The sequence below is a fragment of the Loxodonta africana genome, chromosome 18 (assembly GCF_030014295.1).
Source record: "Loxodonta africana isolate mLoxAfr1 chromosome 18, mLoxAfr1.hap2, whole genome shotgun sequence".
NCBI classification, from domain to species: domain Eukaryota; kingdom Metazoa; phylum Chordata; class Mammalia; order Proboscidea; family Elephantidae; genus Loxodonta; species Loxodonta africana.
In genome coordinates this window covers 48,232,856-48,249,812 of record NC_087359.1, presented here as the reverse complement: position 1 = coordinate 48,249,812, position 16,957 = coordinate 48,232,856, and the positions used below count along the sequence as shown (strand labels likewise).

The 16,957-nt window shown below is 36.1% G+C and overlaps 1 protein-coding gene across 4 annotated transcripts in view; it reads left to right on the top strand.

Annotated features, from left to right (window-relative positions):
* TRIM37 (tripartite motif containing 37) overlaps positions 1 to 16,957 on the top strand; it is a 137,603-nt gene that overhangs the window by 9,481 nt on the left and 111,165 nt on the right. For all 4 annotated transcript variants that reach the window (XR_010318372.1, XM_003414589.4, XM_064271301.1 and 1 more), the window contains exons 3-8: positions 4,606 to 4,646; positions 6,073 to 6,189; positions 8,443 to 8,530; positions 11,365 to 11,487; positions 12,829 to 12,952; positions 14,006 to 14,073. Coding sequence is in view for 3 of the 4 variants with exons in the window: in XM_003414589.4 (XP_003414637.1) it covers positions 4,606 to 4,646; positions 6,073 to 6,189; positions 8,443 to 8,530; positions 11,365 to 11,487; positions 12,829 to 12,952; positions 14,006 to 14,073 (561 nt within the window). In the remaining variant the exon portion in view is untranslated. The remainder of the gene's footprint in view (positions 1 to 4,605; positions 4,647 to 6,072; positions 6,190 to 8,442; positions 8,531 to 11,364; positions 11,488 to 12,828; positions 12,953 to 14,005; positions 14,074 to 16,957) is intronic.

Below are 16,957 nucleotides of genomic sequence, written 5' to 3'. Positions count from 1 at the left end.
GATCACTGGCAAACTGGCATCGTTGTTGCCCAGGCAGGATCAGCATTCCCAGAAGAGCTCAAGAAACTCATAGAAGAGAAAGGCTACTTTCCAGAGCAAGTCTTCAATTGTAACGAAACAACTATTTACATAGCATTTATGTTGTATTAGGCATTATAAGTAATCTAGAGATGACTTAAAGTATATGAGAGGGTGTGCATAGGTTATATGCAAACACTACATCATTTTATATAAGGAACTTGAGCATCTGTGGATCTTGGTATCCATGGGAGACCTGGAACCAATACCCGCAGATACCGAGAGACAACTGTATACCTTTAGATTATTTTATATGCTGAGTATATGCTAACTGCTTCTCTCTAACCCTTACACCAGTATTGTCACATAGGTATTTTTGTTCTTATATTGCATATAAGGAACTTAGACTCAGCTACTAAAATGGCCATATTTATTTTGATTATGGAACACAAGGTAAAAATAGCACATTTGGAGAAGGGAAAGATGGCTGTAGTCTGGGATACACAGGGAGGTTTTATGGACGTAATTAGTGGACATTTCCATGGGACAGGACAAGGAGGGAGAGACTGTATGAGCAAGTATACAAACATGATGCTTAAAGTGGTATATATTGCAGCAACAAGCTTGGGTTGACTAAGGATAAGTAAACCAAACCAAACCCATTGCTGTTGAGTCGATTCCAAATCTTAGTGACCTTATAGGGCAGAGCAGAACTGCTGCATAAGGTTTCCAAGGAGTGCCTGGTAGATTCAACCTGCCGGCCTTTTGTTTAGCTGCTGTAGCTCTTAACCACTGTACTGCCAGGGCTCCTTGACTAGAGATGGGAAACATATTTAAAAAAATACAGTATGGCCACTCCCTAAAATGGTCCCAACCTTTACAGAATTTATAGTCTAGCAGAGCAGGGGAGATAAACCAATAAATGATTATAGTCGAGTGTTAGAAGCACAATGAAGCGGGGGAAGTACAGGTTGCTGTGGTAGAGCATGGCAAAAACCAAAAACCAAACCCTCTGCCATCGAATCAATTTCGACTTACAGCAGTGGAATCTAAAATGAAATGGTCTGCAGAGAGTCAGACAAAGCTTCCTGGGAGAAGTGACATATACCCTGAAATCTGAAGGATAGCCAGAGTAACCCAGGTGAAGAGAGGTGATGAAGACTATCTATCCCAGCGAGAGAGAGGAAAATTTTTTTTTTTTTAATAATTTTTATTGTGCTTTAAGTGCAAGTTTACAAATCAAGTCAGTCTCTCACATATAAACTTATATACACCTTACTACATACTCCCACTTATTTTTCCCCTGATGAGTCAGCCCGCTCCCTCCTTCTAGTCTCTCCTTTCGTGACTTTTGCCAGTTTCTAACCCCATCTACCCTCCCATCTCCCCTCTAGACAGGAGATGCCAGCATAGTCTCAAGTGTCCACCTGATACAAGTAGCTCACTCCTCATCAGCATATCCAGAGAAAGGAAGATATTTTTAAAGGCTTAACCTTGCTATGTTATAGGGTGAGGCAGGAGCTGAGGCTGTTGAAGCAAGGGCTGTGGCCAGTTCTGGAGGGGAACTTTGACTAGCAGAAGAGTGGCATGGTCAGAGCAGTGTTTCAGGGAAGAACCCTGACTTAAATCTCATTTTTGCATAGGGAACAAAGGAAATAATGTTCAAGGGTATTAAGAATGGAGGAATCCTTTATCCATCTGCTTTGTCGTCCATTGTGTGTTTTCTTTGCTGAGAAGTACCTTTTCCTGTGATCTTTAATCCTGTTGTCCTTTAAGATTTCCTTGGGAGTTTTATTTCTGAGTTAATTATTTGACTTCAGGTAAAAGTTCATGTTCTTTTAGAGAAGTAGGAAGGGATAAACAGAAATAACAGATTGGGAGTACGTGGTGAAAATCTGTATAATTAGTTATTTACCTGTGAACCTATTTGCCAGACAATAAAAACATAAACTCTTTAACCATAGAGCTGCTTTTTTTTTTTTTTCCCTCCCAGAAAGGTATTTAGAAAGCCTTAGCATCTCCTTTATATATGATGTAAAACTGTTTCATAGCCAGTGGTAATTTAAAGGATTAAATTAATAAAATTTGGGGTTTAGTAGAGTGTTATTCTCTTCTAAAATCAGTATTAGATGAGGAAACCATTATGTAGATGTTAAGGTTACCAAACTGTAAAACTCAAAAGGCTTAACAAGATTTTGCTGTGTTGCTCATTCATATTTTAGCTCTAATTTATATCCCCTTAATGTGTGTACTGTATAATTAGTGTGCTTACTTAAAAAGGAATTCAGAGTACCTTAAGCTTCCTCAGGGGTGTTGTGGTAGGTTAGTTGGCAGTTTGTATTCACCCAGTAGCTCTGTGGGAGAAAGACCTATTGATCTGTTCCTGTAAAGATTATTACTACTACTACCTCTTCCCATCGAGTCCATTCCAACTCACTCTATAGGACAGAGTAGAACTGTCCTGTAGGATTTCCTAGGCTGTAATCTTTACGGGGGCCCTGTTGGCACAGTGGCTAAAGCACTTGGCTGCTAACCAGAAGGTTGGCAGTTTGAACCCACTAGCCGCTCGATGGGAGAAAGATGTGGCAGTCTGTTTTCATAAAGATTTACAGTCTTGGAAAAGGACAATTATTGTAGGAGACTACTATTATAAGAACTCGAAAAACAGTTTAAACAGAGAAGAAAATATTCTTTGATGGTTATGAGAGCGGGGAGGGAGGGAGGGAAGGAAAGGGGTTTTCACTAATTAGATAGTAGATAAGAACTATTTTAGGGGAAGGAAAAGACAACACACAATACGGGAGAGGTCAGCACAACTGGACTAAACCAAAAGCAAAGAAGTTTCCTGAATAAACTGAACGCTTCAAAGGCCAGCATATCAGGGGCAGGGGTTTGGGGACCATGGTTTGAGGACATCTAAGTCAATTGGCAAAATAAAATCTATTAAAACATTCTGCATCCCACTTTGGAGAGTGGCTTCTGGAGTCTTAAACGCTAGCAAGTGGCCATCTCAGATGCATCAATTGGTCTCAACCCATCTGGAGCGAAGGAGAATGAGGTACACCAAAGACACAAGGTAATTGTGAGCTCAAGAGACAGAGAGGGCCACATAAACCAGAGACTACATTAGCCTGAGATGAGAATACAACCAATGACTGCCCTGACAGGGAACACAACAGAGAACCCCTGGGGCAGCAGGAGAGCAGTAGGATGCAGACCTCAAATTCTTGTAAAAGACCAGACTTAATGGTCTTACTCAGACTAGAAGGACTCCAGAGGTCATGGTCCCCAGACCTGCTAGCCCAAGACAGGAGCCGTTCCCAAAGCCAACTTTTCACACAGGGCTTGGACTGGACTGTGGAATAGAAAATGATACTAGTGAAGAATGTGCTTCTTGGATCAAGTAGACACATGAAACTATGTGGGCAGCTCCTGTCTGGAGAAGAGATGAGAGGGAAGAGGGGGTCAGACGCTGACCAAATGGACACAAAAATAGAGAGTGGAGGTAAGGAGTGCGCTGTCTCATTAGAGGTTGAGCAACTAGGAGTATATAGCAAGGTGTATATAAATTTTTGTATGAGAGACTGACTTGGTTTGTAAGCTTTCACTTAAAGCAGAATAAAAATTAAAAAAAAAAAGATTTACAGTCTTGGAAACCCTATGGGGCGGTTCTGCAGTGTCCCTTCCATAGGATTACTATGAGTTGGAATCCACTTGACTGCACACCACAACAACATGAGAGAGCAGCTTCTTAACACCCTTTTTATGAGTTCTGGTCCTGTCAGGATGACAATGAGAGGGTAGACAGCAGTTTGCCTGCTATTTCTATAATTAGCTCTATAATTAATGCAGGCGCCAGAGAGTTAAACTCATTATAAAACTCATTAGAAAAGTTAAAGGTAACTGAAATCTATTTGAAACAAAACATCAGTGTGATCCTGATTAAAAGGGGGAAGTATAGGAGAGAATTTCAGTTCTCATGGACTACAGAGTTTCTGCAGCCCTGAAGGCTGAGTAAACCCTGAAACTATCGCCCTGAGATATTCTTTTTTTTTTTAATGCCTCAGGTGAAAGTTTACAATATAACCTTTAAATCTTAAGCCAAAAATACCCTCTAAAGTTTTCTTAAAACCAAATAGTTTAGCTTAATTAGTAAAAAAGGCCTGCCTTAAGCATTATACTCTTTGAAGAACTATCTATATGGGATCAAAGTGACAACAGCAAATCGAGAGATTAAATAGGAACCTTAGGGGTCAATGAGTTTGTGTCAGTGGTGGAGGAACAACTCAAAAAAAGAAGATAAGAATGGTTGCACAACTTGAAGAATGTAGTCAGTGTCACTGAATTGTACGTATGTAGAAACTGTTGAATTGGTGTATGTTTTGCTATGTATATTCTCAATAACAACAAAACAAAATTTTAGAAAATCAATGTGATGTTGAATGACATTACGTGATTAATAAGTGCTCGTTAAACTCAAACTCTCAAACTTGGAAGGTAGTTAAAATAATTGTATTTTATATATACATATTTAGAAATTAGTATAATGTTTTTAAAATGAAAATCTGAATATTTTTGCCTTCGTAGCGTTGGCTGACAGAGCAGAGAGCGCAGTGTCCTCATTGCCGGTAAGTGTTTTGCTATGATTATTCGTGAATGTGAAAGATAGTAGCATGATGGAGTCAGAGCATGATCCAGGATTTATAAAGGCAAGTTCTTTCTGCAGTCTGCTATGATTCTCTTCTTCATAAAGATGGGGGTGGGGGGGCAATCTAGCTAGATAAGGAAATGCAGACTAATTCATCTGACTTAGAGCTATGTACACTACATTATTTGATATGTAGTGTAACTTATAGAAAATCATTGTGTAACTACCGAGCTTATCTTTTATATTTAAAAAAATAATAGAAAAATGTTTCTATTTAAGAAATCTAGACAGTAGAGAGAAAATAAAAAGTCTTCTGACTCTGATAATCTCTATCCTGTCTTTTCATGATTTACTCCTTTGAGAAGAAATTGTTAGGTTTGCTATCTATTCTTCCAGATATTTTTTTTGTGTGTAATACTGCTATGTGTCTTCACACATTTATGCTTGTTCTTAAAACACACAAATGATACAATATTTTCTAGCTTGCTTTTTTCATGTAAAATCTGGTAGATATCTTTCTTTGATGGTATATACACATAAATCATTGTAAAAAAATGTTTAAATAATTACTGTAGGGATGTATGATGTTTTATTTACACCCATACTAAGAGACATTTAGGTTGTTGCCACTTTTGGTTATTTCAAATAATGATGCCAGATTGCCTAAAGAAAATGTCGTTACCATTTTGCACTTCTACAAAGAGGCATGAAAGCACCATTTCCTAACATTCTTGCTAATGCTAGATACTCTGTTTTTTGGTAATTCTGCTAAGTGAAAAATTATATCTTGTTTTTAGTGTGCATTTAAAAAACTAACTTGAATCACAGCAAAGCATTAAGTTTTTGAGTTTTACAGTTTGGTCATCTTTACATCTCCGTGCTTCTTTTTTCCTTAAGTATTTCTTAAATCTTTTGCCTATTTTTCTTTCTGTATTGTTCTCTTTTTTCATATTAACTTGTGAGATCATCGTTATCAAATAGAATTTTGTGTGATGATGGAAATGTTCTATATCTGCTCTGTCCACTATGGCGGCCACAAGCTACATGTGGCTATTAAGCCCTTGAAATGTGAGGTATGAATTTGTCTTTTATTTAGTATTAATTAATTTGAATTTTAACTTAAATAGTCACAATGTGGCTAGTGGCTCCCGTATTGAGCAGTATGGCTTTAGACTAGGGGGTTGAGAATTGAATCTAACCTGAATTGCTGGTGTTTTTTTTAGGTGTACGTGGTGATAGTGTGGTGAAAATGAGTTACAAAGCATGCTTTTCATTGTGTATTTGTAATTGTTTTAATAGTAATGTGGTGTGAGTATGACAGTGAGCTCTATTTTGAGGAATGTGTTTGTTTTAGAAAAGAATCTCAAGTTGCTCAGTTAGAATATGTGTATATATTTCCCTCCCAGTGCTCCACTTCAGCTACGAGAACTCGTAAACTGTCGTTGGGCAGAAGAAGTCACACAGCAGCTTGATACGCTTCAACTCTGCAGTCTCACCAAACATGAAGAAAACGAAAAGGACAAGTATGTCCTCAGTTTCTTCGTTGAAGTGCTCCGTGGTTTTTGCTCCTAAGTACCTGCCGTGTGTTATTTTAATGACACTGTATTGGTGGTTTCCTTCTAGTTATTTATAAATATGAAAAACAAAAAACCAAACCAGTTGCTGTCGAGTCAATTCCGACTCATAGCAACCCTATAGGACAGAGTAGAACTGTCCTATAGGGTTTCCAAGGAGTGCCTCGTGGATTCAAACTGCTGAACTTGGTTAGGAGCCATAGCACTTAACCACTATGCCACCAGGGTTTCCTTATAAATATGAGTTATGTACTATTTCTTAATTTTTAAGTTTTATTTGAGGTTTCTATTGCGTAATATTTAAGATAGTTAATTCTTCTTATGTTTTTTTTTTAGCAGACCTTTATTTAGTGCCCCCTGCCCCTCCCACCCCATACACGCGCACACACACACACACAAAATACTCTCCTAGATTATGGGGCTACAAAGGCAAATGAAACATGATTTCTGCCTAACAGTTTAATGGAGGGGATACATGACAATACAGTGTGATAGGGCTTTGGTGGAGAATGCTGTGGGAGAAGAATCCTTGAGGGAAGACATGATCGAAGAATTTTGGTCATGTCTAGAGGGTTGTTTTTGGGATTCAGTTAAAGAAGGGGAGGATGTAGTAAATTAGCAATAACAGTTTTTTTTTTGTTTTTTTTTTTCAGTAAAGGAACTATATGGTTAATTGCAAGACTTCACTCCCTGGCAATAAGAAAATAAATTAGAAGTGATTCTAGGACCCTGGAATACTTAGAAATTAAGCCATACCACTTTCTGTACATTTATAGCATGTTAAAGCAAGAGGTTAGAACTTAGGGAATGTCAGAATCAATCTGTTTCTCTTCCTTTATATACTGAGAAAGTGGAACCATAGAAAAGAAAAAGGCTAACCATGGTGATACAGTATGTTAATGCAGAGCAAGAAATAAAACCTAGGGTTATTTTTACTACATGCTGTTCTACTTACTATTCTGGTTAAAGGAGCCCTGGTGGTATAGTGGTTAAGTGCTTGGCTGCTAACCAAAAGGTCGGTGCTTCAAACCCACTAGCTGCTTTTTGCTACTTCTAGCTTTATGGATATCTCACTAAAAATAATTGTTTAATCAGTTTATCCCCACCACCCCCCCATGTAAATAACATAGGGGAACATTTAGGATGTTATTCATCTCCTCTGGGGTGGTGGTGTCACTATTTGGATAGACCCTTCTTCTATTAGAGCCTTTCATAAAAGGAATGGAACTGTCACAGTTCGCTAATCTGCTGATCTCTTCTTTGCCTGTCAATGCCTACTGGCCCTTCTTGGATGCATATTTATAGGCAACTGATTAAGAATTATTTTTGGTAAATTTTATATACTGTAAAAGCTATATTTTGAATTCAGTAGTTTGGAAATCATGCTAGTTGACTTTGCAGATTTTTTTTTCTAACTTTTATTTCTGATTTGATATTTACACCAATTACCATGAAGACTATATAGTGGTTAAGAGCTATGGCTGCTAACCAAAAGATCAGCAGTTCAAATGAACCAGCTGGTCCTTGAAAACCCTATGGGGCAGTTCTACTCTGTCCTGTAGGGTTGCTATGAGTCAGAATTGACTCAGTGGCAATGGATTTGGTTTGGTATTTAGGTATTTCCTTCAGGCTCATAGCCCATCGGTGAAATGTTTTTTTAAAAAAAATGCAACTGTGTCTGCTTTATAAGCAAGAGGAAATGTAGTTTTTGAAGTTGCTCATTTTCCATGCAGATCTGATATTACATGATATGATTAACCACATCTGTCTTAGTTATTGTCAGTATTAGTCACATGTAGGAGAAGTATTTGTGCATGCACACATGCTCGTGTAGATAGGACTCGTAATGTGATTATTAAGCAGATGCCCAAAATGTGGTAGGACAGAATTTATTGTCTGTAGCGATGCTGTAGTTGTCATTTTCTAAATGGTGCCATATTTGTACTTTGTTTACAAACTAGTCTGCATTTTGTATGTGATTATAAAGTATTTATACATGAGTGAAAATAATACTTTAAAGAAAATTTGTCTACATGGGATTCTTTAGTTTAATTCACAGAATCCATAGAATAAATTTCAGTTATATGCCTCCTGAGACATAATTGTTTAAAATTGCCTGCCCTGTTTACCCAAACTTAGGAATTATGTTTCAGTTTTAATATGTTTAATTTATAACTATTTTTTCTTTCCCACAATATACAGATGTGAAAACCACCATGAAAAACTTAGTGTATTTTGCTGGACTTGTAAGAAGTGTATCTGCCATCAGTGTGCACTTTGGGGAGGAATGGTGAGCAGAACAAATTCAGCATATTATTTTTAGTTAGAAAGCACTGGAAAAAATTTTTTTAATAATGTATTTTTTGTTGTTATTGAGAATATACACAGTAGAAATATACCAATTCACTAATTTGTACACATACAATTCAGTGACATTGATTACATTCTTTAAGTTGTGTTTCGGAATTGTTCTCTCCATTAACATAAACTCACTGCCCCTAAGTTTCCTGTCTAATCTTTCAAGTTACTGTTGTCAGTTTGATCCTACGTAGATAGCTCTTAAAAAAGCACAATGCTCAAGGCAGACTTTTTTTACTAGTTAAGCTAAACTATTGTTTGGTTTTAAGAAGACTTCAGGGGATACTTTTGGTTTAAGGTTTGTCATGGATTGAATAATGTCCACCAAAATATGTGTAAACTTCTTTACGCCATGCTTCCTAGTATTGTGTGGTTGTCCTCCATTTTGTGATTGTAATTTTATGTTAAAGGAGATTAGGGTGGAATTGTAACACCTTTACTAAGGTCACATCCCAGATCCAATGTAAAGGGAGTTTCCTTGGAGTGTGGCCTGCACCACCTTTTATCTTACAAAAGATGAAAGGGAAGCAAGCGGGGGGGGGGGGGGAGGGGGGTACCTTATACCACCAAGAAAACAGTCCTGGCAGAGTGAGTCCTTTGGACCTGGGGTTCCTGGGGGAGAAGCTTCTAGTCCAGGGGAGAATTGATGGCAAGGACCTTCCTCCAGAGACAACAGAGAGAGAAAGTCTGCCCTTGGACCAGACACCCTGAATTTGGACTTCTAGCATGCTAGACTATGCTAAAACAAATAGACTATGCTATAACAAATTTCTCTTTGTTAACCCCATCTACTTGTGGTATTTCTGTTATAGCAGAACTAGATGACTAAGACAAGGTTTAAAGTTTATCTCAGGGCGAAATATTTTTTTGATTTAAGTAGAAATAGAATAATTTGTTTTACTCTAAATGTGTAATGAAAATTCAGTGTGTGTGCTTTATAGACGCCTCATTAAAAGTATCACACCTTCTGTTATTCCAGAAGAAGCTCTTTTGGGAGGATTTGCTGTAAGATGTTCACTCCTTGTATAAATATTTTTATTTTTTACCTAAAACCTAAAAAACATATTCATTTGCAAATTCTTTGTTGTAGGATCAAGGTCTTTGAGTGAGGATCAGGTGATTTGATATCCTAGCTACAAGTTTCAATTTTGGCTTTTGTTGTAGGATCAAGGTCTTTGAGTGAGGATCAGGTGATTTGATATCCTAGCTACAAGTTTCAATTTTGGCTTATTTAAAATGGAGCAAGAACTTAGACAATTGTTAAACAACATGTCTAGATCTTCTAAGCACAACTTTTTTCATCTTTTAGGTTTTTTTCTCAATCTAATTTAACAGCAAGTTTTTTTTTTTTTTTTAAAGCATTCTATCTTTATGAATTCTAAGGCATTCAGGTTAGTTTGCCTAAGAATCAATTTTTTATTTTACCGCCATGTTCCCTTGTTTATTTAATACTTAAGTTATATGCTTACAGTAATAAGTACAGTTGGTATAAGTAGGTTTGAGAATAAACACAACAGATTCTTGGTGGGAAAGTAAGCCATAGTGGGAACAGAAGTGGGTAGGCTTCTGGGTTGCCTGTTAGCCATGAGAATTGATCATTCGCTGGGGATCAGTCAGTATGTTTTACAGAAGAATGGCGGGCAAGTTGATTGAGTAGTGGTCAGTTAAGAGAACTTTCTGTTTGAATTTGAATACTAATGTGCAAAACCAAAAAAAACCCACTGCCGAGTGGATTCCGACTCGTAGTGACCCTATAGGACAGAGTAGAACTGCCCCATAGAGTTTCCAAGGAGCGCCTAATGTGCTGACTAGAAAAAATTAAGCTTCCATAATTTGGTACTTAAATAGACAGATCTTGGAAGAGGCAATGAAAAAATTCTTTTCCATTCTTTACACACAAAAATCCACTTTCTTCAGTAATCTCTTAGAGAATGTGGCAAGGTGCTCTGAGTGAACAAGACAGTTGTAATAAGAGTGTATCTGTTACAAGAAGTCTCTTAAACTAGCAAATTAATAGTTCTGTTTACCAATCAAGAGAATTATTAATTACAATACTGAGATTAAATAGAAAACTGTTTTAGGCTGATTTTTATGAGCCTTCTATCCCTAGAGTAACTTCGTGGCATAAGAAATGGAGTTCATTGCTTTTGCTAATTGTGTACCGAGGTCTTTTCCTGAAGTGTCTTACGAATGCATTCAGGTGTGCTAGAAACTGAGGAGTCAGTGATGAACAAGGCAGATAACAAAAAACTAGTTCTGTATTGTTGATGTGATGAGAGTGAATGACTATGGGACCTGACCCTATACGCCTGAGATTAGCTCCCAAGGATATGGAAGAGTTAAGAGGTGAAGAGTGAGGGGAGGGAAGATGAGGATAAATCATTTTTGAATGAGGGAATAACATCTTCAAAGGCCTGAGCATATGCAGGAAGGCTGGTCTTGGCTGGGAGAAGAGAGGCAGATGAAGTGGTGGCAGATGGCCTGGGTCGTAGTCACGGATTTTGGTTCTTTGTAATGAATGAAGATTTATAGGTATTTTGCTGTTTTGTTAAACTGTTTTGCTAAAATTTTGAAGGAGATCCTATATAGGCCGAGTGATTTTAAGCAAATTCTGGCCACCTTTAGCAAAATGAAAGCATCCAGAACCATAAAATTTATTTTAAAATATTTACCTGTTATTAGTGTTCATAGAGTGTTACACTTGGAATATAAATGCAAATGAGATGTGTGGAAATATTCTAAAGTTACTCTTGTTAATTTAAATAGCATGGTGGACATACCTTTAAACCTTTGGCAGAAATTTATGAGCAGCATGTCACTAAAGTGAACGAAGAAGTAGCCAAACTTCGTCGGCGTCTCATGGAATTGATCAGCTTAGTTCAAGAAGTGGTAAGACTGCTACTAAAAGATCATCCCTTTTGTATTCTGTGTATATATATAATAATATATATTCTGTAATATAATCAACCAGATGTTTAAATCAAGATTTTCAGGATTTGAAAATTTGATAGGATACATCTGTAGTCGGTCAGCCTTTTACCAACTTCAAACTAGCTGAGGAGTTTGTATCCAAAGCCCTGGCCTTTAGAGAAGCAATTGGAGCCTTTTCTGCTGAATGAAAGACTCCATTAGTGAGCTAAAGATAAGTGTATTTCATACAGAGTCAATAATTGACTCCTAAATAGAGTGAATATTGAATTTTGCAGAGTTAATAAGCTATTCATTCTTTGGACCTCTCTGCAGAGTTGAAAGAGTGATACTTAACACTACTTTTCAGATATTGCATAGGTCAAACAGTTTTGGTGTGTTGTTTTAGGAAGCTGTCATTTATAATAATATTTCTATAGAAAAGTGTGATAAGCTTCAAACAATTAAGTAATAAGTATACTTTGGGAGTACAATCTGTTTAAAGTTACCAGAGTGACTGTTTTTACGGACCATTGCTAACTTAAGAACAGATGTCATCTTTGTTTCATATTTTCAGGAACCGAGTTCTAAATCATTATTTATAAGACTATTTATACAGAAAGTAGTGTTTTCGAGCTCTATGTATGTGGCCTACAAAGTCATTTTGGGATATAAGCCGTTTGCAAGTTGGATGGCTTCCAATTGATCTTCATTTAACAAATTTTTTTCCTGTTATTTTCTCTTGGCAACATTATCTTTTGTTTGCCCATAACCGAAGGTTTTCTAGGGTTGAGGTTCTTAGTGCTTGTGTTTACAAAATAAGTATAGGAAAGGTTACTTTTTAATTTCTGTGGTATGCCAGTGAAAAGTCTATGTACACTTCAGTCTTGGGAAAAGTCTTCTGTATTTAGTTTTGAAAGGAAACAAAAACTTTGTAAACTAGATACTGCTTTTTTTTATATATAATTTCATTTGTTTTAGGGTTTTTCAGAATGTGAAGTGACTTTTATATACTTTTTTGTTTTGACTATGTCTTGTGAATGTTTTACATAAACCAGTATTTTATAATTACAGACCTTTTTGGTTAACTGTAAATTATCGTATACTTTATTATGTTTTAATTATTTGTTTTTAAGAATCTTTTCTCCTGGTTGAGTTCAGTGCTCAGAATTTTTTAAAGCAATGGATTACTTATGATATAGTAACAATATTTTAAAGAGGAAATGAGGTCTACTGACTATAAGAATAATTGCAGTGATTATATTAATGTCTGTTTGCTTCTGTTTTTTAAATTAAAATTCTTTTTGCCTGTTTATCTTCTAGGAAAGAAATGTAGAGGCTGTAAGAAATGCAAAAGATGAGCGTGTTCGGGAAATTAGGAACGCAGTTGAGATGATGATTGCGCGATTAGACACGCAGCTAAAGAACAAGCTTATAACACTAATGGGTGAGTGTGTTGCATGCTGCTGGGGTATGTGGTGCTTTGAGCTTCCTTGAGGTTCAGTCTTTGACAAATAAAGATTGGTGAGTTGTTATAGGCTAGGAAGAAACCTTGAGGTTTTAGCCAACTGCATTTTGTTACAAACTGGACTGATGTCTAACCTGTACTTAGAAATGATTGGGAAGAAAAGATTTCCTAGCCATTTGGGTAAGTAATCTTAATGGCCAGTGGACCTCGTCGTTAGGTAGTGGTTTTTCAAAACCAAGTAAAAAATTTCTACTAACATCCATTTTTTTTTTCACCAGTTCATCTTAGCTAAAGTAAAAGAGCTGGCATTTGTATATATTAGAATAATAACCCCCACTTTTTCTTAGAGATTTAGGGTCTTTGTTGTTTGGTTTTTGGTAGGTCTTATTTTTAATCTTTTAGTAGTATTTTTTGCTTAGCTTTTTGTTTCTTCAAAGATTCCTCCTCTTCTAAGATTGTAGAGCCTAGGATTGAACGTAGGATTTAAGTGAAGGTCTTGATCAGTGCTTAATGTTTGTAACTTCTTATAAGACTCTTCTTTCTGGGCATTCTTTTTACAGGTCATTCTCTGATCAAAGGACACATCTCTTCCTGACATTTAACATAGACTCCTGGCCCCTTAATGCATTCTTTTTTAACCCACGGTTAAATTTTAGGGAGGAGTTATTTCTGAAGAGTTGATTGTAGTGAAATTAATGTTTTTGTTTCTTCAAAAAATAATCTAAATTTCTAGACAAGTAAATTTTTTGCTCAAAGTATATCGTCATTTTACATTTCTTAGATGGGTTTGTATGCCTAAATTGCATTTTGTCTAAAACTGTAGTTTGGGTTGGTTCTGAAGTCATTTTTTTCAAAGCTACAACAATATTAGATTTAACCTGTTAAAGCTCTAGGAAAATCCTTAGGATGGGTGTAATTAAAAATTTTTGTTTACTTGAAATGGATTCCTTGTTACTGAATATGTTCAGTGAAAGTTAATATTCTTGAACCAGCAACGAGCCTGTGTGTTAGTGTTTTGCTGTTTCTAAACAGGTCAGAAGACATCTCTAACACAAGAAACAGAACTGTTGGAATCTTTGCTTCAAGAGGTGGAGCATCAGGTGATGAAATATTAAACTAAGTACAACGAAATAAAGTCTTTATCCATTTTTGTCTATTTCCCTTGAAAGTTTGTTGGAGATTGTCAATGTAAGGTATAATGGGAATTTTTATGAAAAAAGAATGAGCTGATTCTTCTCAAGTTAACTGTCCTTCATCATGTGTGGATAGTAGATAAATTAATATGACTTGGACTGTTTTATAAGAATAGAATTATTTTTACTGGGTATAACCCATAAAAATCTGTAGATCTGTAAAAAGTTAAAATCTCACGTGTGACTTAAGTAGTGTTTTTGAGGTAGAATGTTATTGCCAGTTTCTTAATATGTAGTGATCTTTAGGCCAAAATTTAGCATTTTTATTTATTAAGCAAAGTTTTAGTAAGTGGCAAATAAACAGCAGGCAATCTTATAATTATTTGGGATACAACTGTGAATAAAAAGGGAAAAAAACTGCCCTTGTACAGTTGATATTCTAGGTTGTGGTGGAAAGGAAGCAGGTAGTAAATAAATAAAATGTGTAGTGTTATGTAAATAATATGTTCAACTGTTTGAATTTGGTTTTTGGAATTCTTGAATTTCTCTCTCTGCCTGATACACAGCTGTCTTTTGTGATCTCTTTCTTTATCATCATTCTGGAGATTCCCTTCACATATTTCTTGGTTTGAATACCATGCTTCTTGATTCCCGTGGCTTTTACTGTCTTGCTTTCCTCTGTTTTGGTATCCCACTTCCTCCAGGAGCTTTCCAGGAAGAGAAATGAAAATAAATTTTTTGAGACTGCATGTCTAAAAATACATTTTTCTGCTTTTACACTTGATTTACAGTTTGACTTGTAAGACTCAGTGCATGAGTATTTACTTAAATATCTTGTTTTCAGAACTCCACTACTCTCATTCTTAATCATACAAGTTGTTCCCCTTGTCCAGAGACTTAATTTTATCCTTTGCAGGGAATAAACCAGCAGCCTTCTGCTGTAGTGATGGGGCAGCCGTGGTTGAGTAGGGGAGGGGATCTAGAGGTGTATGTGTGTGGTTAACGGCTTTATTTAGGCATAATTGACATAAAATAAGCTGCATGTATTTAAAGTGTACAATCCAGATAAGTTTTGACAAAAGTGCGTACCTGTGAAACCATCACCACAGTCAAGACAGCCAAGATAGCAAACAGCCGTTATCCTAAGAAGTTCCTTGTGCCCCTTTGTACACCAGGCCATCCCTTCCTGTAGTCACTGCTCCAGTCAACCACTGATCTACTTTCTGTCACTAGGGATTAGTTTGCATTTTCTAGAGTTTTATGTAGATGGAATCATATATTGTAAACGTTTTTTTTAGGTTGACTTCTTTTACTCAACAGAATTATCTTGGGGTGTTTCCATGTTGCTGTGTGTATCAGTAGTTGATTCTTTTTTATTCCTGAGTAGTCTTGCATTGTATGTGCAAACCACAGTTGGTTTGTCCGTTCACCTGTTGTTGGTCATTTGTGTGTTTTTAATTTTTGGCTATTACAAATAAAGCTGTTAATGAGCATTCACATATAAATATTTGCATGGATGTATATTTCCTTTACTCCTGGGTACCTAAGGTGTAATGGCTGGGTCAAATGGTAGATGTATGATTAACTTTTAACTACCCACTGTTTTCTGAAGTTATTATACCGTTTTGTATTTCCACCAGTAGAGTTTGAGAGTTCTTCTTTCTCCAAATCCTTGTCAACACATGGTATAGTCAGTCCTGTGGATGGTAGCCATTTTTGTAGGTCTGTAGTAGTTTCTCATGATTTTTATTTGTATTTCTATTGTGACTAACAATGTCAAGCATCCCGTCTTCAGCTGATTTGCAATTCATATATCTTCTTTGGTGAAGTGTCTGTTCAAATCCCTTTGCCCATCATTTTATTTTTTAAGTAGAAATGAAATAATATTAATTAAATGATATTTCATCCTTATTCCTGGCCAGATTATTTAGCAAACTAAAAGTAAAAGGGAACTATTTTAACTTGATAAAAGGAATTCACTTAAAAGATCTACAGGAAGCATAGTTCAAATGGGGAAACTTGAGAAGTTTTCTTGTTAAAGCCAGGAATAATCCAGGATTGCCTGGTAGTATTGCTTTTCTTCAGAATATACTGGTCCTGTTTAATGAATGAAAACAAAAATGAGATGTAAGTATAGAAAGGAAGAGATAACTGTTTGCAAAGGATATAGTTTTCTGCATGGGAAATATATAAACTGTTACACCTTTTTAATGAGTTTATCTTGGATGCAAAATCAAGATGTAAAAGTAGTATTCTTCCCCCTTTTCCGCCATCCCCAAATAGCGTTCCTATTCATCAGGAATAGCCAACTAGGAAATTTAATTGAGAAGTCCCATTCATAATGGCAACAAAGATTATCAAAGTATCAGTGAATAAATCTAATAAAAGATGTTTAACACCTTTGTAGAGATCATTATTAAACAAAAGAGATGAATGAAGAAATATCTTAAATCTGATTGATCCTTAGATGCACATTTTGTTATATTATGCTATCTCTGAAATGGGATGCGTCTTAACAATTGGTGTCATCTAATTTATTGAAGTTTCTCTTAGTGGCACATAAAATAAAGGCGTGTTTAATAATCAGTGGCTTAGTACATTTTAAGAACTATGTATATTCGAGGGAAAATTCAGTATCACAAAGGTACTATTCTCATACTAATCTGCAAATACAATTCAATCTTAATTTCACGTGAATTTTCTTGGAATTTGGTAAAGTTCCAAAATTAATGTGAAAGAGCAAGGTTCCTCAAATAGTCAAGACACTCCTGAAGAAAAAAACAGCAGAAGTTGAGGCCTTTGCCATACCTTGTGTCAAGACATAACATGAAATCCTAAGTGATTGTGACAT